Source organism: Hydra viridissima, unplaced genomic scaffold (genome assembly GCF_058129835.1).
Source record: "Hydra viridissima isolate aposymbiotic clone 2 unplaced genomic scaffold, HvirCarnegie_v1 scaffold_14, whole genome shotgun sequence".
Classification (NCBI taxonomy): Eukaryota; Metazoa; Cnidaria; class Hydrozoa; order Anthoathecata; family Hydridae; genus Hydra; species Hydra viridissima.
The window spans coordinates 7,026,047-7,046,645 of record NW_028324313.1 but is presented as its reverse complement, the minus strand read 5'-3'; the positions used below and the strand labels follow the sequence as shown (position 1 = coordinate 7,046,645).

At 30.6% G+C, this 20,599-nt stretch overlaps 3 protein-coding genes across 4 annotated transcripts; all 3 read right to left on the bottom strand.

Moving 5' to 3' along the window:
- Window positions 1-130: 130 nt before the first annotated feature.
- LOC145180887 (uncharacterized) lies at window positions 131-5,964 on the bottom strand. Of its 2 annotated transcripts, XM_080055830.2 has the most exons (6): window positions 5,790-5,964; window positions 4,353-4,520; window positions 3,992-4,250; window positions 3,644-3,851; window positions 2,608-2,802; window positions 131-2,404 (listed from the first exon to the last, which is right to left on the bottom strand). In XM_080055830.2, exons 1-6 carry the CDS (start codon window positions 5,848-5,850, stop codon window positions 227-229), a joined length of 3,069 nt encoding a protein of 1,022 aa, XP_079911956.2. In that variant the 5' UTR covers window positions 5,851-5,964; the 3' UTR covers window positions 131-226. The 2 variants fall into 2 exon arrangements, with proteins under 2 accessions (XP_079911956.2, XP_079911958.2); XM_080055832.2 differs by lacking the exon at window positions 2,608-2,802.
- A 3,086-nt stretch (window positions 5,965-9,050) lies between these two features.
- LOC149879090 (zinc finger MYM-type protein 1-like) lies at window positions 9,051-9,947 on the bottom strand. Its single transcript, XM_090071275.1, has one exon. The coding sequence runs from the start codon at window positions 9,945-9,947 to the stop codon at window positions 9,051-9,053; it is 897 nt and encodes a 298-aa protein (XP_089927401.1).
- A 4,615-nt stretch (window positions 9,948-14,562) lies between these two features.
- LOC149879089 (uncharacterized) lies at window positions 14,563-18,123 on the bottom strand. The gene is made up of 6 exons (XM_090071274.1): window positions 18,060-18,123; window positions 17,337-17,456; window positions 15,991-16,050; window positions 15,576-15,649; window positions 15,402-15,452; window positions 14,563-14,916 (listed from the first exon to the last, which is right to left on the bottom strand). The coding sequence occupies exons 1-6, from the start codon at window positions 18,121-18,123 to the stop codon at window positions 14,803-14,805; spliced, it is 483 nt and encodes a 160-aa protein (XP_089927400.1). The 3' UTR covers window positions 14,563-14,802.
- Window positions 18,124-20,599: the final 2,476 nt, after the last annotated feature.

Sequence of the window (20,599 nt, the reverse complement as noted above, 5' to 3'; positions counted from 1 at the left end):
ATATATAAATGGTATATAAAAATTTATATATATATATATATATATATATATATATATATATATATATATATATATATATATATATATATATATATATATATATATATATATATATATATATATACTCTCTCTTACACACACACAGGTATATACATACACATGCACCCTGAAGCAGTTTCATTTTCAAGAATGAAATGTAAGTTTGATTATTGAGAAAATAATTTCTCTAAAAAAAGTTTTTCGGTAAGTTTTGATCGTTGTCCGTCTGTTTTACGTGTACATTTTTTTCTCTTTCGTGAATTGCATTATTTGCATTATCAATGTCTTTCTGCATTGCATTCATAAGCATTTTTAAATGGTCCATATTTCCTTTAATATTAACATTAGAGACTAAGTCTCTTACGTTTAGCTTTTCTACATCTACATCTGTGCTAATTAGCTTTTCCAATTCGCTAACTTTAATGTTATACGGAAATGTGACATTTTGGTTCACTTCTGAGGGTTTAGCTGGCTGCTCTTTAATAATTTCGCTGTTAAAATGGTCGACTTGCTTTTTAAAGTCTTCTTGTAGTAATTTTAAATATTTTTGATTTTCTTTCATTTGATCACTCAGAGTCATTAGCCCCCCAGCGGCAGCGTTTACCGGGTTGGCGACATTTGGAATTTGAAACTCCAATTGCCGTTTTATAGGTGTTTGATCTTCATTGTGATCAACATCATGGACATTGTGGGTTGCATCATTTGTCATGGTGTAACGTTTTATGTCTCGATCATCGTTATTTTTACTCATCAAATCAAAATCTTCTTCACTGATTTCATCATTTGAATCTTCAGCATATCTACCTAGCAAACTTTCAACATATTCATCTTCCAACTCCTCCATAGGATTAAGTGAAAGCTTGATTTGAGACGACTTTCTAACATCAACATTTTTTTTAAGATCATCAAGGTATCCCGTGCTGACAAAAGCATCGTCTTTATTTTGATTTAAGTATGCTGGATCAATGAATTCATTACAGTCGGCAACGCCACAAGTTGTTCTGATGCTTACTCCATAATTTTTCATGGTATCCGTAAATCTACTCTTTTTCTCTGGGACGTCAATAACAATATTAATTTTTGCCCCTTCAATAACCTTCCCGGAAACAGCATCTTTTTTAGTCGGCGAATCAAAAATTATATCAATTTTAGATTCGCCATCTCTGGGCAAAATGCTGTATTTACTCTTGTTTTTCGAGCTTGACTTAAACTTATGCCTAATAGGTTGTAAAACGCTGTTATTTTTGGTTAGAAAGATTGCGCTTTCAGATTTCCATTCTTTTTTGTTTTCTCGTTTCTTGGGTTTTGTAATGATATTATAAAGATTATGTTGCGAGTGCTCTGCTAAAAGTTTATTTACTTTTTTGGTGTTGAAGGAATGTACTTTTTTAGCGAAATAAGATTTGTTGTGATGATTTATTTGTTTTTTACTTTGGAGCACATCATCTCTACTCATGCTTTTGAGAGGCTTTATCGAAATATATTTGTAGAATGGCTGAAAAGGTACAACTGAATATTGATTGCTCCAGGCGAGACTACTTTGAGTGCCCTTTTTGTTTATTACCATATGTTTATGGTTTGGCAAATGTAAAGGTGGTCTTTTTGTTGGTCTATTTACACTTTCAGCGGCTTGATCAAATACTGTGGATTGTTTGCTTTTATCTTCAGGTTCTTCGTCAATATCCTCATCAGCATCCTCGTCAGCATCCGCATCATCATCCTCGTCTTCATCCTCGTCATCACCCTCATCAAGAATCTCTTCTGAGTTTTGTAAACTTTCCTCACTGCTATCATTTATAGGAAGATTGTGTACATCATCTACAGACAGCTGTGGAGCTGTTGTTGTTGTTTGATACACAACTTCATTATTATAATCGTCATCTTCATTGTTTTCATCTTCGTCGTCCTCATCCTCTTCCAACTGATTGTTTTCTAACTCATAATCATTGGTTGGATTTACAGTACTTGATATAGTCACAGGTTCTGTTGGATTCGGAGTAGTTGGTTCAGTTATTTGCTCAATTGGTTCAGTAATTTGTTTTGTTGGTTTTGGCCAAACCGTGGTTTGAATAGGACGTGTAATGATACTGACTACAGGCCTTAAGGTGGTTTGCACAACTGGGTATGGAACTGGCACAGGAACTGGAACTTTAACAGGAACTCTAATTGGGATAATCACTGGAGGATTTACTTGGTACTTGGGTGGCTCTCTATGTTTAAAGTGATGGTTATGGTAGTGAGGTTGAATTCTTTGAATCAGCGATAGCAACGGTTTGCTAAATAAGAAACCTTCATTCAAATCTTGCAAATCAAACGAGTTATCAAGGACTGCAAATCCTCTAAAATCCGGGTTTGTCTTTAATGACTAAAAAGAAAGTATGAAAAGTTTTTCTCTAACTATTTACATTTTAACATGATTATTTATAATTAACATAATTATTTACATCTTAAAACAATTTTTTAAACAACAATTGAACTTTTACGTGGTTACTTAAATGTAATGAGCACATTATTTAATTTAACTATTTGCAAATTAATATCTCAATAAAAAGTAATTTTTTGTGTTACATTATAGACAACAATCATTTCAGAAGGCGAGCGATAGCAGCTTGGTGTTCTTGTTGCCTGTAATGCTGCAGGTACACCAATATAGAGTTTTGGGCGATTAGCTCTGATGACAAAGTTTTTCCAATTACTTAAGGATTCACGAAAACCTAAAGATCCTTTCATGCAACATGCACTTTCAGTAAACCTGACATAAATCTAAAATGAAATTCAAAAGCTCAACTATCGAAAGCTATTTAGTAATTGAAAATCTGTTTACCAACAAATCCAAATTATTATTCTAATTTTTTTCTACGCTAAGTTCTACAACCTTTTATTACTTCTAATAAAGGTAAATGCGTGCGTGCGTGCGTGCGTGCATGCGTGCGTGTGTATGTGTGTGTATGAGTGAGTGTCTATACGCACACAAATTAGGATACTTTTTGATAATTCAAATAGTAAGCAATCCTGACATAAAACTCATGAAAGAATGTTTCATAATCAAAAATCATTTTTTAAAGTTTTTTTTTAATTTAACATCTAAATTAAAACTAAACAATTAAAGAAAAATTAATAAAGGTATTTTGAAAAAAAAGCTGTTATAAAATTAAGGGCATCGACTTCACAAGATTGTGTACAACTTCTATAGGAACCTGCGATGCTTGGTTTCAAACGTTTTTAGCTTTCCATATTGGCCTATTATTCCTTTGGCAGGCATTGCAGCCCAACTAAGAACCTTAGGACAATAAAGCAGTAATCTAAGCTAGTCTCTTATTGATATAATTGAGTAATTAATTAAGATTGCTTTCTTTTAAATAGAAAAATCAGTTATCTATTGTTCAATTCTTAAATTTTAAAATATATATTTTTCCATTCGTGAGTTATAACGCTTAATAGTTAAGTTGACAAAGTTTTTATAAAAAATGTATTTTTTTAAAAAAAAAACCTAAAGTGCCCAAATGTGAAAATGTTTTTTTAATATCAAAAAAGTTTGTTGTTAAGTGGAAAAATTAATTCCAATAAATAGTTTATAATTAAAACTACTCTAAATTTTTGATACCTCGTCAATGATCCTTGTTGAAATATCAAGAATTTTGTGCCCTCCTGGTCCAAAGAATGGATCAGGAAACATGCATGAAGGAGAAATAGTCAGCAAATAGCGTCTGGACTGATCCATTTGCCTCAGCTGGTCAAGAGTTAGAAGAAAGATATTGCTGTGTTGTGGGTCGTTGTTCTGCATAAAGAAGTTTATACCATTCAAAATCACGCTAAAAAGATCAAGTTTACTTTGAAATGAGATCAACTCATGTTCTATGGAAAGAGAGATTTTTTCATACTTTTTTATGTTTTTTTTTCTGGTTCTCTTTTAAATTAATTTCTAAAAAGAACTTTTTTAATGGTTAGTTACCTTCCAAATGGGCGTAAATCATTAGTTTCGTCGCCGCCAAGAAAGAGATTCCAGATAAGTTTAGCAAATCTTTCAGCTCCTTGAGCACTCTCAAACTTAGCAGGAGATCCAGGTCCTCCTATTCCAATAAGTATCTTTTTACCACGCATTTGACAATAGCGAATATCTCGTCCAATATGTGGGCAATATAGAAACGATACATGCCCTTCATCTTGTGATCTTCCGCAGTGCACTGAAAATCCCATTCCAGGCAGAAAATCTATGATTAAAGAGTTTGATTTTAACAAATGAGATAAACTTTTCATATATTAATCCTTTAATCTTTATCTATGTAAACTCAAACAAAATAAAAAAAATATACCTTCATTTCTATGATCAATGTATCTACTGACATATCCTACAACAATGGTGGAGTAAGGCGAGCCACGGGAGCATAAACTTGCTAAATTCATCTCCACACTATCTAACACAGCGTTTGCTTTGTTTTGTCCCCAAAAGGTAACGAATTTCGGTATGTAATGTGAAATAACTTTGAAAGCAAAAAAAAAATTATTTCAAAAGAGTCTAGCTATTTGTTTAAAAAGATTTTTGTTTGACTGTAAAAGCTTTTAAAAGGCTTGAGTTTACACATGAAAAAGACATTAGATCAGTTATAAATATAAAAAAAGACCTTAGACCAGGTATATACTTAAATCATTTTAGCCATAGTTAATTATTAGTTTATTGGCCTAAGAATATATATACATTTATATATATATATATATATATATATATATTAAAAATTCAAACTATTGGATATCAGAAAACCGCTCAGCTCTGCCAAAATTTTAGTCTTCCCTTTTTAACTTTTTAAAATCTTTTTGTTAGAATACATTTATACAAACATATCTTTATTAACATTTTTAAATAAACAACAGTTGCCATTTTTTTTTTTACTAATTCGATGGCAGATATATAACGCTCATCTATTTGTTATAGATGATTTTAATTCAAGATTTACTTTGAACTGTTGCTCAATCCTAAAAATTCCTCCCTCCTCCCAAGTTTTAGATTTACTTTAACTGTCGCGTTAATTCTTCTGTAACGTAAATCTCGAGCCCGAACGGCTTAATTCCTATTAAAGTATGAGTAACCTATCAGGTTACTTATACTTTTATCTTAGTGATTAGGAACCTACTTTTTTTTATCATTATTTTTATTGCTGTCTTGATCTTTTTTATAATCTACTTTTCTATTTATCTTTAGAACCTTGGTCAACTAGAACCTGGGTCTACTAAAAACGTTTTAAAGCCCTATTCTTTGGTAATCTCATTTTACTTTCTTTAGATCAGAAACCAAAACTGATGCATGCGTATACTATCATGGCGGTAAACGACACATAAATATCTAACATACTATAAAATCTATAACATGTCTAATTAACCAATTTAGAGGAAGATTTGTTGGGCGCTAATTTTTTAGCAGATTCCAGCCGAATTTACAAAAGAAATCAACTCTTAAAAAACTTTAACCCCAAAACGCTTAATTATAAAATACCGCTTTATTGTTTTAAATCTATGCAAAACAAATTTATAAATATTAGAAAATATAAAATAAAAATTTGTTAAAATTCAACTACGTCTAACAAGATAATCATTTTTAAATTTTCTCTTTGACATTATTTACACCTGTATTACGTTAAACCACTGAAATAAATTTATATCGTATTCTCAAATTCATACATTTTGAGCTAAATTTTTGAAGCAAACTCAATCGTTTTCATAATCAAATCAAATTACTTTCTATTTATTTAACTTACCTTGTTTGTTCAAACATGAAAACATCAGAAAAAAGGAAATTAAGTTTCTTGCACATTCCATTTTAAAAATCAAAAAAAAGAGGCTGTCGAAAAAAAAAAGTTTCTGTAGAAACTAGAAATCATATTTTAGATAGCTGCTTCGAACTGTTTGTGCAATAAACAGTTCTTTCGTTATTGCAAACTCTCGCTGCTTGAATGCCCACAGTCGGGGGTTTGCAGCGCTTTAATGAACGCACTTTAAAACGCCTACACGTGCACTAGAGCAAACGCTTTTTCCCGGTCAATCTCTTTTAAAAAAATTGAGTCATACTTTAACCTATACTTTAGATAAAAAGAACTTTAATGTTATTTTTAAAGTTTCTCATTTGTATTGTCTTGTTCTCAAAATGATTGATTTGGTTATTTCTCGATCGGATTAAAAACAAACCTATAACTGGCAAAAAATAAAACTTAGGCAGGGCTGCATCTAATAAAATCTATTTTTCTAATAAAATTTGCGGCAACCGTTGGTTTTATTACACATAAGTTAAACATAAAAAGCCGACGGGCTTCAACTGCATTAATGAATAATAAGATCTTTGTCAATTTTACCTGTAGATAAAAAAGGGTTTATTACTGTTTTTGGTTTTAAAATGCGATACTATTACTGTTACCTTCAGCATCTTATTTTCTTCAATATATTTAAAGAAAATAAGATGCTAAAGGTAAATAAAGTATGAAATAAAGCACAACATTTTGAATGTAGGGGATTTCAAAGAATCGTCACACGCCATCCATCTGAAAAAGTGGAGAGGTAGGAGAGAACCTTAATGAATGGGACGATTATTAAATGGGACAATCTCCGATTCTCATAGAAGCATCGATGTAAGGATATTCAAAATCCTGTAACAAATAGTGATAGAAACAAGAACTCAACTGACCGACTCATCCATCCTATTGCTCTATGACCGTAATGACAACTGATGTTATTGTGTTTTCAATTGTAAAAAGTAATTTTTAAAAATGTTTTTTTTTATCTGATTTTGCAGCAATTTTTGAAGTTATGGAAAATAAAATTCCATACTTAAATAGATAGCAGTCTCTAGTACTACAGTGAGTAAAACATTTAAGCTTAATGGTGTTTTTAATGTGACTAATCATTTTTGGATAAAGTGATGGGCATATTGAATGAGACAAAATACTACCTATTGAATGAATTTAATAAAGTATTATTTAAAGCTCAGCATAGGGATGCTGCAGTCCCTTACTTTTATACCCATGGGTAATGGGTATTATTTACACACTTTTATACTGCAATATTTTACTTAAATAAAAATAACTAAATATAATATTGTAAAATGAGAAAGTTCTGCTTTGATTGAAATTTAATTAGAGTTAAAATGTTTAAAGTTAAAAATATTTTTTGTGTGGTCTTTATCTATGTATCTATATATTTAACTACATTTACAATTAATAAACTAATTTTAAAAATGATTGAATTAAATACGTTTATTTTTAATTCTTTATGTTTGTCCCATTCAATGAGACAAACTTAATGAGTGGGACAAATGTCATGCTCCAATAAAACTCTCTTTTTACAAATAGCCAAATGCAAATCAAATTTTTTTGTTTTACTAAATCATTGAGCAAGAGTCGGTGGTTATCAAACATATTTAAATATATATATTAAACAATTTTATCTACGTTTAAAAAGCACTTTGCAAAAACTGTCCCATTTATTGAGGTTTTCCCCTATAATCCATTACATGGCTTAAACACGTGCTTATAAGAAGTCAATTAATCTGCAATTAAATCTAAATCAAAGAAATAAATGTTTTTAAGTGTTCTGGTGTATTTTAAAAGTGATTGATACACAAAATTTATTTGTATTTAAATCTTGGTCTTACACAGGGTCGGACTGGCTTGAAAAAACGGCCCGGGAAATTTTGGTCACGGCGGCCCACTTCATTGTATGCTGCATATATTTCATATATATATAGGGGCGCCGAGAGCCTTCACGCCGCCCATGACTACGACTATGATTAACGCCTTTATTTTTCTAAATTTACCTATATTATATTTGTAAAGGACTTTTTATTTTTAGTTGCATTATTGTTTATTATTATTTAAAGTATAAAAAAAAAAATTTAAACTTCCCAGCCTAAATATTGATAAAAAGAAATATTTCTAAAACACTGCTGTAAGTTGTAGTCTAGAAATAGTAGACACAATCGCTATTCAATATTGACTAGTATAGCAACTTTTTCATCGTTTGACTAGTCGATGCCAAGACATCAATTATTGCATCGTTATTAATTCTCGGAAGAAGGTCTTTTTCACAAGACATCAACATGAATGACTGTAAACTTGACTGGCTCATCAAAGTTCTTAATCTGTTCAAAATATACTTCAATTTCGAAAATGACCTTTCACAAGCAACTTGTGATGAGGATAATGTCAGCACAAATTTGTAAGCCAGAAACAAATTTGAATACACAAGACTATGCAAGTTAAACTTCTGGAGGACAAAGTAACAACAAACAATACATTTTTTGCAAGATTTGCATTTATTTCTGTGGCTGTCACTGTTTTCCACTTCTGGGATTGTAAAGACAGTTTCAGATTCTTCGGATTTATATTGTTGCATGTTGTCCGAGACAGAGTCAGATACTTCCGTGTCAAATATCAAATTATATTCATCTTCAAGAGTTATTTCGAAACTTTCCCATTTCCTTGCAAAGTCCGATAATTCCGTTTGAAGCTGGTCCTTTGTTACACTAGCATCAAACTTTCTGAGCAACCCACTCAGATGCTGTAATGCAGCACTAGCCATTTTTTTCAAAATTTCTGCAAAATTTCTTGGATCTAAACAAAATAAATCAGCATATAGACTACCATGCTCTGAGAATCTCTGTTTTAAACTACTGATTACTTGATCCATTACCATGTTGTGAACATTGATACGAAATTTATCTTTTGCACTTTCAAGTAGTTGATTTGCTCTAATTCTTTTCTCTTTCAAACCAGTCTGAACTTCAATGTCGAGATTCCTTTTTCCCAGTTCACTGTTCGCAAGTTCTGAAAAATGTGTAGCTGCTTGAAAAATGGAATCAAAATTTCTATCTACTTTTCTTAACTCATTAATACTGTTTTGAACCATATTATAGGCTCGTAGTACATCCATTCCAGTTGTTTGCAAATATTCAGATAATGGCGTTGTGTGCTCAAATACTTTTAAAAAAAATTGTGCCGTCAAAATAAATTCAAAACTTGTCAATGAATCTAAAAGAGCTTTCGCTCTGTAACGGACGTCATTATTGAATTTGATTGATGTAGAAATATCATGAAATGTTTGTAACATGTCAATGTACAAAAAATCAATAACTTGTTTTCTTGATCGGAGGTTTTGATGAAGAAATTTCCAAATACCTTAGTAAGAGCTCTGTCTTTCCCCCACCAACGAGTTTCACCGATTACAGATATATATTTCAATTTGCTAAATTCACGCCAAACATTGAAGCGTAAACATGATTCCCGTAAAAATACTGCACATGTGTTCAAAACACCAAATAAGGTAGCAACTTCAACAGCTTTTTTAGTAACATCACCCATTACCAAATTTAAAACATGGGCATAACACCAAACATGAATCTGACCTGGGGAAACTGTATTTAACCAGGTATTGAATCCATTGTATTGACCTTGCATATTAGAAGCTCCATCGGTTGCATTGCCAATACATTTACTTACATCAATGCCTACCTTTTCAAAAACGCCACAAACCAAATCACACATTCCTTTTCCAGTTGTTGATGTGCAATTGACTATCGATATTTCACGTTCATGTACAGATTCGGTTACATATCGGATCACAATAGAACACTGATCCTGTACATTAATATCTTGTGTGGTATCAATTTGAACACTAAACATACCGGCTTCTCTAATCTCTTCCACAATCATGCTCGTTAAAGATGTTGTTATTGCATCAATGACTTTATTAACAGTCGTTTTTGACAGAAAAGTGACCAAGTCGCCACGACCTGTTCTGTTGCTAACTGAATTATGCCGGGATTTGCTTTTTTGAACCACCTCTTTGATATGTGCTTCCAACAACGGATCAAATTTGCCAATTAGCAAAAGAATCTCTAAAAAATTCCCATGATCCCACACTGTCATCAAGCAATGTGTACCCAGACTCTACTGCACCTCTGTAGCTAAGTCCACGCTTACCAATAACTTTTAAAGTTTCTATGATTCTTTCTAAAATTAAACGATTCTTTTTAACCTCTTCACCATGTTGGCGCGTATAAATACTTATAATATCTTTGGCATTAATTTTTAAAACATACGACTCTGTGCAGGCTGCATGGAGTGCACTTCTTTCATGTTCTGATATTCTTTGATAAATATGCTTGGAATTTGCAATGTTATATCCACTAATGAACGTTGATTGATCTGAAGGTTTGCTAAATGCCAGACAAAAAGAACAAAATAACTTTTGTGTGTTTTCTTCAAAGGTCAGCCAGTGACGAGGTTTATTATTTCTGAAATAAACGCTCTGGTAATTAATTTTACCGTTTAGATCAAATTGTTTTGCTTCGGATGAAATTTAAAAAATGATTTCAAAATGTCTGCTTGTGGTTTCGGAAAATAATAATAATTGTTTTGAGTTTCTTCACTTGGCTCGCATTGATTACTGTTCAATTTATATTGAGTGTCAGAGTTAGGATAAGAGGTTGCATTGTCTTCAAAACTATCTGCCGTTTGAAATTTAGAACCATGTGCATCTGCCTCATTAGGTGATAATAATACCGCATTAGCGGGATTGCAAATTGAATGGAGATCAGTTATTATTTCTGTTGTTGCTACATCAGCCATATTGATATTAACTATTGAGTTAGTACTAAAAGATGTTGCAAACATGTTCGTTAACTTTTTACATTTCTGGCCATCGTTCTCTAAACGTGCTTTCTTTCTTATTCTTTCTTTCTCAGCACCTCCTTTTCGTTTATTCATTTTCTATGGGGTAGAGTATGTACAAACGAATATATACAAATGTTTAGTATTCGAATTTCGAATACTAAACATTTGTATAACTATTAGACAAATAAATTTGGTTTGAAACCGTAAATTCAAAAGAAACTAAAGCTGTAGATGACTTTACTTTTTCTTTCTTATTTTCTTTTTCATTTTTTTTTATGCAAATTTTCTTGTAAGTTTGTTTTAATTGTTTATAGCACATATATTTTTTGGAAATGGTTTTAACTTAAAAATAAGTTATGAATAATTAATGACTTAAAACGCACTTGTTGAAGTTTTTACGTGCCTAACTTTTTTTAAACTTGCAGTGGAAGCACACTTGCTAACGCTTGTACTAACACCGCCTAAAGATAAAGCGCGCATGCTAAACTCACTATTAATATAATACTACTTTCGATCAGCTCAAGATGGCCGCCAAAATTTATATAATTAGCCGGCAAATGGCCTTTAATTAGATGTAATTAGAGGCCAGAAAAAAAGTTATTATATTTTTAGTTAAATTTTAATTTATATTTTATTTGGAAAATAAAATGTAGCCTAACTAAAAATATAATATAATTTTTTATGCCAACCGGCCCACCGGGAATCTCCCGGTATCCCGGCGGCCCAGTCCAAGCCTGGTCTTACAATATGTTAGTAAGCCACAAACTGTTCATCAGTAAAGCCGTTATTATTTTGATATGTAACATTCTACAAGTATGCTTTTGCCAGCGCACAATTTTTCCTTCTAATTCGTAGGCGCAAAATCGTAATTGGTTAAGTCCGGGAGAGACGACGGTACTGTTACTTTACTTACCGTACTTATAAATTATTCTTTGTCATGTCAGTACTTGAGCATAAAACTAATCACAGCAAACAACTGAGATTGGGTCTAAAAGTTATAAAATTTATTGCTAAAATCAACATAACATTCAATATTGCAAATATACATGGCACCTAGGATCTCCAGTTTGCAGACCCAAGCTCATGCTGAAGACTGCGATTTAGCAAGTTCATGTTAAGTTTGAAGTTGACAAGGTCCTCTCGGAAGAGTTACCCCACTGTAGTGGCATGAAATGCAACAAAATCATAGACAAATTTTTACACTGCACTGATCATTTGCTCTAGCTGGCAATATCTAGAGCAGTAACAGATTGTTCAAAGGTTGATTATGCCGTGAAAAGCTGTACTGGATTAGCTAAAAAAATTTTTCATTTAACTATGGGTAAAAGATATTCGAAAGGAAACAATACGAAATTCATTTTGAAAGAACTTTGTTATAAACTTTTCTCACTTCAAAAAACTTATACGAAGTTCGAAAGTCCGTTCGAAAGTTCCTTATCAAAAAAAACTCGTTAAACGAAATAAAACGAATATTCTCCCATGCTTTGTTTTTTTTTATGAGAACAATTTTAAGTACAAAAAGCACATTTTAAATGCCAAAGATTTTAGAAAAAAAGTAAAACTAAAATTTTCGGTATTTTATAAAGGAAGAAAATTATGCTGAAAACTTCTGTAAGCATGATGATCCTAAGTGTAATGAAAATGCACGGAACACTCTCTAATATCTATTACAATCCAGGGGAGATGATGGAGATCTAGAATTAGTTATTACCCCTGAAAAAGAATTTGATCTTTTTTGAAGAGTGTTTGAATGTCATGATTTGTGTAGCAGAAGTAGCTTAGGTGTTTTCTGCTTTATTTTATAAAAGTGAAAATAAATTCGTCTTTTCTGCTTAAATTAATCAGGCTATTGAAGAGGAGAAGGAAGACCCCTGAATAGCAATGGTCACATGACCTTTGCAAAGCTCATTCTCTACTTATTCTGGTCACATGACCTTTGCAAAGCTCATTCTCTACTTATTCTGGTCACATGACCTTTGCAAAGCTCATTCTCTACTTATTCTGGTCATATGACCTTTGCAAAGTTCATCCTTTACTTATTCTGGTCAATTCTCCTGTCAAGTCTGAGTGGTATATGTACAAATCCAGCAAAAAACGATGGATTAAAAACATCTTAAACTTAAGGAAGACAATTTAGATAGTGTTTCCATTCCTTGCAAATGTTATTTAAAATTGGCTTTGCATTCCAGCATTATTATCTTCATTAGAGCGACATATGGAAAAATGGGGTCCTACAAAAGAACTAAACTTCATCCAGAAAAGATAAACCTTTTTATTTAGCAACATTATGACAACTTTAATGTTCTGCGATAGAAGTTTGATGAAGCTCGAAGATGTAAAGAAGAAATTATCCAGTTAAATATCAAATTCATAGTAAAGTATTATGCAATTATCAAATTATTCGAAATAATACATAATACTTTACTATGAATCTTCCCAAATGGAAAATGAAAATAAGTTCTTTTTGAACAAAAAAATGATTTAACTTGACGAATCCTTGGTCAAAAAATTTTTTCTATTGAAATTCTTGTTATAGCAAGTTAATTTAGTATTACAAGGCAAATCTGTAGTCTTGAAAAATCTTATGAAGTCTTGTTTACCTTGAAACCATTGACACATTACAAGAGCAATAAGAAAAAGCCTTGATTATAATGAAATAGATTTATTTTAAGACCTTACAATATGTGCCCTTAAGACCCGCACTAATTTTTAAAAATATTAGGTTGTAATAAAATTAATAATAAAATTAGCAAGTAAACAAGAAAATACTTTTGGCAAAATGATTTGTTTCATATCACTTTTTCATAATTTTCACAGGCTTTTGACTCAACACAGGCCCATATATTGTAGTCCAGAGGGGGTTTAAATCTGCATAAAGTTTCTTACTTCTCTCAGCAGTAATGAGGTGTCTTTAGATCTATATTTAGATTTGGCCTTCAGGTCATTTAACAACATTTCTGAGTTAGTTCCTTAGCCTTCCACGTGAATCGGACTGTATTGCATTGAACTCGACCTTGTGACTGCTCTAATAAACCTTGAGGTCCTCACTGCATTTGTTTTACCACATCCTAGTTTCCTCTCAATGAGAGCAGTCTTTTTAAATCGATTTAAAATAACGCACAATTCATTCAGCCATCTCAAGTGTTGTAATAATGTTCTCAAGCGTAACACCCAAAGAGATAAAAGTCAATGACGAACTTGTTTTTAGCAGTCGTAGTAAAAATTTTTTAAAAGGATGCCAAAATGATTGCAGATTTTAAGCGCACATGCTGACGCGAAAGAAATCTTCAATTAAAGTATTTGCCAGGAATTATTTTTTTAAAAAAACTACGTTTTCCTTTTACGGCTTGATTGAAATTCCTCCAAGATGTTGATTTATTATGGTTTGTTTATTAGAAAGAGGTTTAATTTTATTTAATAATAAAATTAAACCTCTTTCTAATAAACTTTAATAATATTTAATAACAAAATTAAACCAGGATAAGAGAAACTTTTGATTTCTTTTATTCTGGTTTAATTTTATTTCGCAAAACTGAAATACAAGATTTTTTTCGAAAGCCAAAGATCTCGATGAGCTCTCCTTACCTTACCTTATACTTTTTTGGGTACATTGAAAAGTTTGAATTCAAGTTCAAACCTGTCAGTCGAAAGGTTTGAACTTGAATATATTAAAACAGACAAAAGTTGCAAAACAACAAATTATTGGAACTAATTTACTGAACTGACATAAAAATATCAGTTTGTCAGTTGTTAAAAAACACACTTTCTATTATTTTCTTAAAAAAGAATAGCTAAAAAATAGTATAAGGAATAGAGAAATCATAATTAGTTGAACCTATCTCATTTTATGAAGTTTATAATGCACAACCACCATCTAACGCAACCGTAAGATTTGTTTGCATTTCTGCTTTTCTGTTTTCATTGTCTACGCTTGTCTTGAAGTTTTTCGAGTTATTTCAAATGTAACGGAATGTAAGTTGATTAAATGTAACGGACCCAGTGGGCACGGCGATGTTGGTTTAACGTTTAGGCGACGTCGAGTGCGACATCGCGTTAACGTTGGAAATGGAAAGTTGGATCGACGTTAATATGCGATGTAATCGCGATGTCAATTTTTGATGTTAAGACGATGTTTATATCCGATGTAATATTGACGTCGAATCGCGATGTAATAGCGATGTAAACATTCGATGTATCTGTGACGTTGTGTGCGATGTCGCATCTACTTTGAAAATTGAAAATCGGATTAACGTTAGAATATGATATTAAGCCGACGTAAATTAAGTGATGTTCAATAAAATATTTTATTGAACATTGCTTGATTTACGTCGGTTTTAGATAAATTTTACTACCATTTAAAACTCGAAACTTAAAATATAACATATGCTATATTTTAAGTTTCGAGTTTTAAATGGAAGTAAAATTTATCTAAGTCCTAACTTGCATCTCAAACTCCGACTTAGGTTCACACGTGTGAACCTAAGACGATGTACATCGTCGGTTATTAATGTTTAAATATAGACTACATCCTAAATTAAAACAAAGAATAAAAAAGAATTTCAAAATAGAATTACGGTAATAAAATATAAAACATAATTTACAAGTTATTTACTTTATATATTTCTTTTATATGATATATATATTTTATGTTAAAAATTATATAACAGTGTAACTTTACAAAATTAATAAATTTTAAAAGATCATTACTTGTTTTTCAGTTTCATTGCTGGGTAAAAACACTCTTTTTAAATTTTTTAACTAGAAAAATAAGGCAATGATATACTCATCTATATATTCATCATTGTAAATCATAATTATTTCATGATGATTGATCAAAAAATATTTAAATAAAATAGAAAAATAACTTATAGCTAGCTATACTTTTTCATTGAAATTTGATGACATTTCATTCTTTTTCACACTTGATGTCTGATTCTCATATTGCAATAACTTTTCTAAAGTTAATCCAGAAGAAAAAGAATATATAAATTCAATATAAAATTCCACTTATGGGTAAGATGAGCATCGCCATCTTCTGAGTGATTTTGTCGTAAAAGAGGTTTTGGTTTAGAAGTATTCACTTTTAAAAACTTACTTTAAATTTTTAAGTTGTTTAAAAAAAAAAAAAAATTATGGAAAATATCTAGTTAAGCATACAAACTTTCAGAAAAGACTCAATACATTAAATAACTCCCTAATGACTACAAAAAAAATCAGTTAAGCTGCCTTCTAATTTCAAGGGGAAAATAATTTTTAAAAATTATAAAAATTAAACAGATTACAAATTTGCATATACCTTGATGAACATATATTCGCGATGGTGGTGTAGGAAACTCTTCAATATTTTGACTGTTATCTACAAATTATAGCAAAATACTATTTAAATTAATTTGTTATAACCCAATTTTTGTTAATAATTATTTAACACAAAATATCTAACATAGAGTTAATTTTTTGCTAAGCAAAAATTATATTGGATAATTACAAATTAATTTCCTTATTGTTTTGTTTTATTGATTCTCTAAAACATCATAACGTATTTAAATTGTTTTATACCAGATGTATTTTATAGATAAAAATATTACTAATTTTGTAAATGGGGAAACCAAAATCTATTATAAAAGTGAGAAAAAAACCTTTTGTTGTTAGAAAACCAAATTGGCAGAGGCAAAAAAAACTGTACTAGCAAAAATATTTTGAATCCTTTTAGATTCTTTGGCTGAAGAACTTATTAAATGTGATTTTAACAAACTCAAAAAAACTTGAACCTGGTGTGTGGAAGGGTGATATATGTATATATATATATATATACATATATATATATATATATATATATATATATATATATATATATATATATATATATATATATATATATATATCGCATTTTTTAAATATGAAAATAGTCGAATACATTAATAGCATGGTTTTTACGTTAAAAAAGTCGTTAAAGTATGTTTATCTTGCGCAATTTTTTGTGGCAATGAAAATAGCCGTTTTTTAATTATTAGAGAATAAACTATTTTGCAAGTAATGTACTTTTGTAATAAATTTTAAAAAAGAATTCAACAGTTTTTTTTGCCTAAAAGAAGAACTTTTGAAACTCAGTTCATAGTTGTTCTATCACATGTAAAATTTAGAAAATGTAACCTTCAAACCGTTTTTTTTAATAAAAAAAACCAGCATACGATACAATAATAATTATTCATCAATTTTTCTACATTCTCAAATTCTACGTTCAAACTTTATTTGAAATCTTCTATTAATTTCATTTCCTTATAACACTTTCGTTACCATACTTTAAAATAATAATGCGAAGGCTTATGGAAACCAGGTTTGTTTATTGCGCAATGTAACGGTAATTTATTTTTGTTGAAAATGAAAGCGTTTTGAAAAAAAATGGCGAATATTAGGGTTTTTAATGGGATTTTTTACAACTTTGACTTCGAATTAGAGCACTTTCCGTTGATTTTCAGGTCTATGTTTTTATATTTTTATGAATCAGCATATAATTCTCTATCAGAATCAATCATAAAATTAGGGGGGGGGGGGGGGGGAGAAAGTCGAGTAGCGCCAAAAAAGCCTTTAAACACCTTAAAAAGAAAACACCTTAAGATGTTTGTTTTTTTAAGGTGTACCTACCTGTAGTTGAGTTAACTTGATTATCAACGCGTGCTAATTTTAGTGATATATCACTAAATGTTTGATAGAAAAATCGCTGAAGAATTTTAAAATTCGTCTGTGACGACGTCTGTGCGATGTCTTATTCAAATTAAAAATCAACGTTGCATAAAACCACGAGTTTTACGTCGTTTTGACGTTGATTTAACATCGCAACTCGATGTTAATTTTCGACGTCATTCTCACGTTGGTGCGATGTTGACTTTATGTTGGCGACGTCGCTAACCTAAAACTAACATCGAACCGACGTGAGAATGACGTCGATGCCCACTGGGGGAATGTAAGTTGATTAAATATAACGGAATGTAAGTTGATTAAATGTAACGGAACGTAAGTTGATTAACTTTCATGAAAGATAATGAGTTCTTTTTGCTACTTTGAATTATTGTGGTTCGGTTAAAAAATGATGCACTTCAGAGGTGCAATTATCACATGGAGATCTGGGAGCTCTAAAAAAAATTTTTATAGATTTCTTTATCCGCTTGAAATACTACCAATAAGGACTCCGTGTTATTATTGATCTTTTCTCCATACAAATTTATGTTCTATTTCATTATGACTGCCATCCCTGCTTAATTATTTTTTAAAACAATTACAAATTTCTTTTTTATCTCAGTGATGCCTAAAGTCCTTTGTTACTTAGGTTATTTCTTAGTTCTAACTGTATAATGGTAAATTTCTTACCCAGGTGCGTTTCAATCATTAAAGTAAACTCTTGGAATTTCTCTTTAAATTTTATTTCATTCATAGTTTTTTGAATATTTTCCTTTGCCTACAACTTAAACTTTTTTTTCTAAAAGCTTGGAAAAGATTCTTTGTAGAATGATGCATGTATGTATGTATGTATGTATGTATGTATGTATGTATGTATGTATGTATGTATGTATGTATGTATGTATGTATGTATGTATGTATGTATGTATGTATGTATGTATGTATGTATGTATGTATGTATGTATGTATGTATGTATGTATGTATGTATGTATGTATGTATGTATGTATGTATGTATGTATGTATGTATGTATGTATGTATGTATGTATGTATGTATGTATGTATGTATGTATGTATGTATGTATGTATGTATGTATGTATGTATGTATGTATGTATGTATGTATGTATGTATGTATGTATGTATGTATGTATGTATGTATGTATGTATGTATGTATGTATGTATGTATGTATGTATGTATGTATGTATGTATGTATGTATGTATGTATGTATGTATGTATGTATGTATGTATGTATGTATGTATGTATGTATGTATGTATGTATGTATGTATGTATGTATGTATGTATGTATGTATGTATGTATGTATGTATGTATGTATGTATGTATGTGTGTGTGTATGTATGTATGTATGTGTGTATATTCCATCAAAAAGTGTTAATTGATGAGCATCATATTTTCATTCAAATAAATATTGATATTCATAAAATTATTAATCGATGCGCTAATTATCTGATTTTTCTTGACACATATCTCATAATCTAAAATAAGTATAATGGCCAAAATTAACAATCCACTAATTTCAAACTTCCTTCAAAGTTGCATTTGTCTTTGAGTAAAACTTTGAACTATTTTGCGAATTGATAATAATTATAAGAGAATTTTTATTTAAATTGTTATAAATGTTTAAAAAATTTGTGTAAAATGAAATATAAAAATTAGTACCTAATTTACAACAACATTTGAGCAATAAAACAATTAAAATGGCTGGAGGAACTAGTGATAATTTGACAAAATGTTAAATCATAGCAATGAATGAACAAAACTTCTCAATAAGAAAAATTGCGAAACATTTAAACACAACGCATACAACTGCTAGCAAAACAATCAACCAATATCATGAATACATTACAGTTGAAAATCTTCCGCGTCATGGAAGACCCTGGGTTTCAAATTAAAGAAATAAACATTCACTTATTCGCATTATGAAAAAAAAAGAAAGTTATCATATACTGATCTCAGTCGAAAATGGCAAGAAGCTTCTGGTGTTGTTGTAAGAGCTCGAACAATTAGAAGAGTACTACTAAATAATGGTCCTAATAGTAGTCTGCAAAATTAGTCAGGTTTAGGCTGGGGTCTATTATCTATATTCAAATTCATACTGGTTTCTATTATCTTTTTTTTAAATATCAACATTGAAGTCGCATTCTGTTTGGTGTTCTTAGTTTTCCAATGACTTTTTAATTCAATTTGGAGTTAGTGGCTATGCTGGATCAACCATAGTATGATTTTTTTCTCTCTCTCTAAAGGGTTGCTTATATTATAAAGGAAAGTTTCATATCTAAATTTTTCAATAGCTTTAGTATTTGCAAACGCCTTGGCATCATGGACCGAGCATGGTCATCTGCATTCCACATTCTTGAAATATTATGTGCTGTTAAAAACTAGCTGTATGTTCATAAAATAGATTTTTATAGTAAAAATAATTTATGGTCTTTTTATTGCAGAATATGCACCATCAATGCAATCAAACACTAGATGTTCAAACTTATGACCACCTCTTCTTTTTTTGAGGCTAAATTCAAATACTTCTTTCCTAAATTTTATTACCAGACTGGCAAAGGTCAGCTACTCAATTAGAGGCGCGTCAGCCAAAGTAAGAAAGCTTCTGCTAGAAATTCGAAACCAATTCTTCTTCCATCAACTATCTAATATATTTTCTCTCAGTATTTCTCTACACCACTCTTCATAAAACCTAGCCAAAATCATTTTTAACATATTTCTGATTCCTGATGAAATTTTTAGATTTTGTGTCGGATTTCTTCTCCGACTTGATGAGCCGTAGACCGTAGAAATTGTTTACTACTCTTATATCATACAAGTTGTCTATTGTAAAACTTTGAGAATTATATTTTTAGTCTTACCTACTTCTTCCCTTACTTAATTTCATCCTTTGATGCCAAAACCAATTCTTCCATAAAATTCTTTGCATCTCGGCTTAACCTTCTTCTATTTTCAATAGTTGCTATATAGTCATGAAATTTCCTGTAGAATACCAAGAGCCTAATTCACTTTCTCATCAAAATTCTCGTTAAGCCTCTAATTCCAATAGTTATAAAAAATCAATAATGCTACATCTACAATGCTTGCCTACGGCTATTGGTGTTCGGATTATGGTACTTGGTGAAAGCTAATCTGAAAGTAATTAGTTTATCTCTAATTGGCCTTTAACACTCAACAACTACGTGTGCAATCACGACCCTCTAAATG

Bases quoted from the DNA above. Each gene is read 5' to 3' on its own strand.
- LOC145180887 (XM_080055830.2), bottom strand. From the start codon at position 5,850: ATGGAATGTGCAAGAAACTTAATTTCCTTTTTTCTGATGTTTTCATGT. The intron at 4,521-5,789 runs GTAAGTTAAATA...TTGCTTTCAAAG, and splicing joins TTCATGTTTGAACAAACAAG to TTATTTCACATTACATACCG. The intron at 3,852-3,991 runs GTAACTAACCAT...TGATCTTTTTAG, and splicing joins GATTTACGCCCATTTGGAAG to CGTGATTTTGAATGGTATAA.
- LOC149879090 (XM_090071275.1), bottom strand. From the start codon at position 9,947: ATGACAGTGTGGGATCATGGGAATTTTTTAGAGATTCTTTTGCTAATT.
- LOC149879089 (XM_090071274.1), bottom strand. From the start codon at position 18,123: ATGAATGAAATAAAATTTAAAGAGAAATTCCAAGAGTTTACTTTAATG. The intron at 16,051-17,336 runs GTAGGTACACCT...TATAATTTGTAG, and splicing joins TCAAGTTAACTCAACTACAG to ATAACAGTCAAAATATTGAA. The intron at 15,453-15,575 runs GTATAGCTAGCT...TTATTTTTCTAG, and splicing joins CATCAAATTTCAATGAAAAA to TTAAAAAATTTAAAAAGAGT.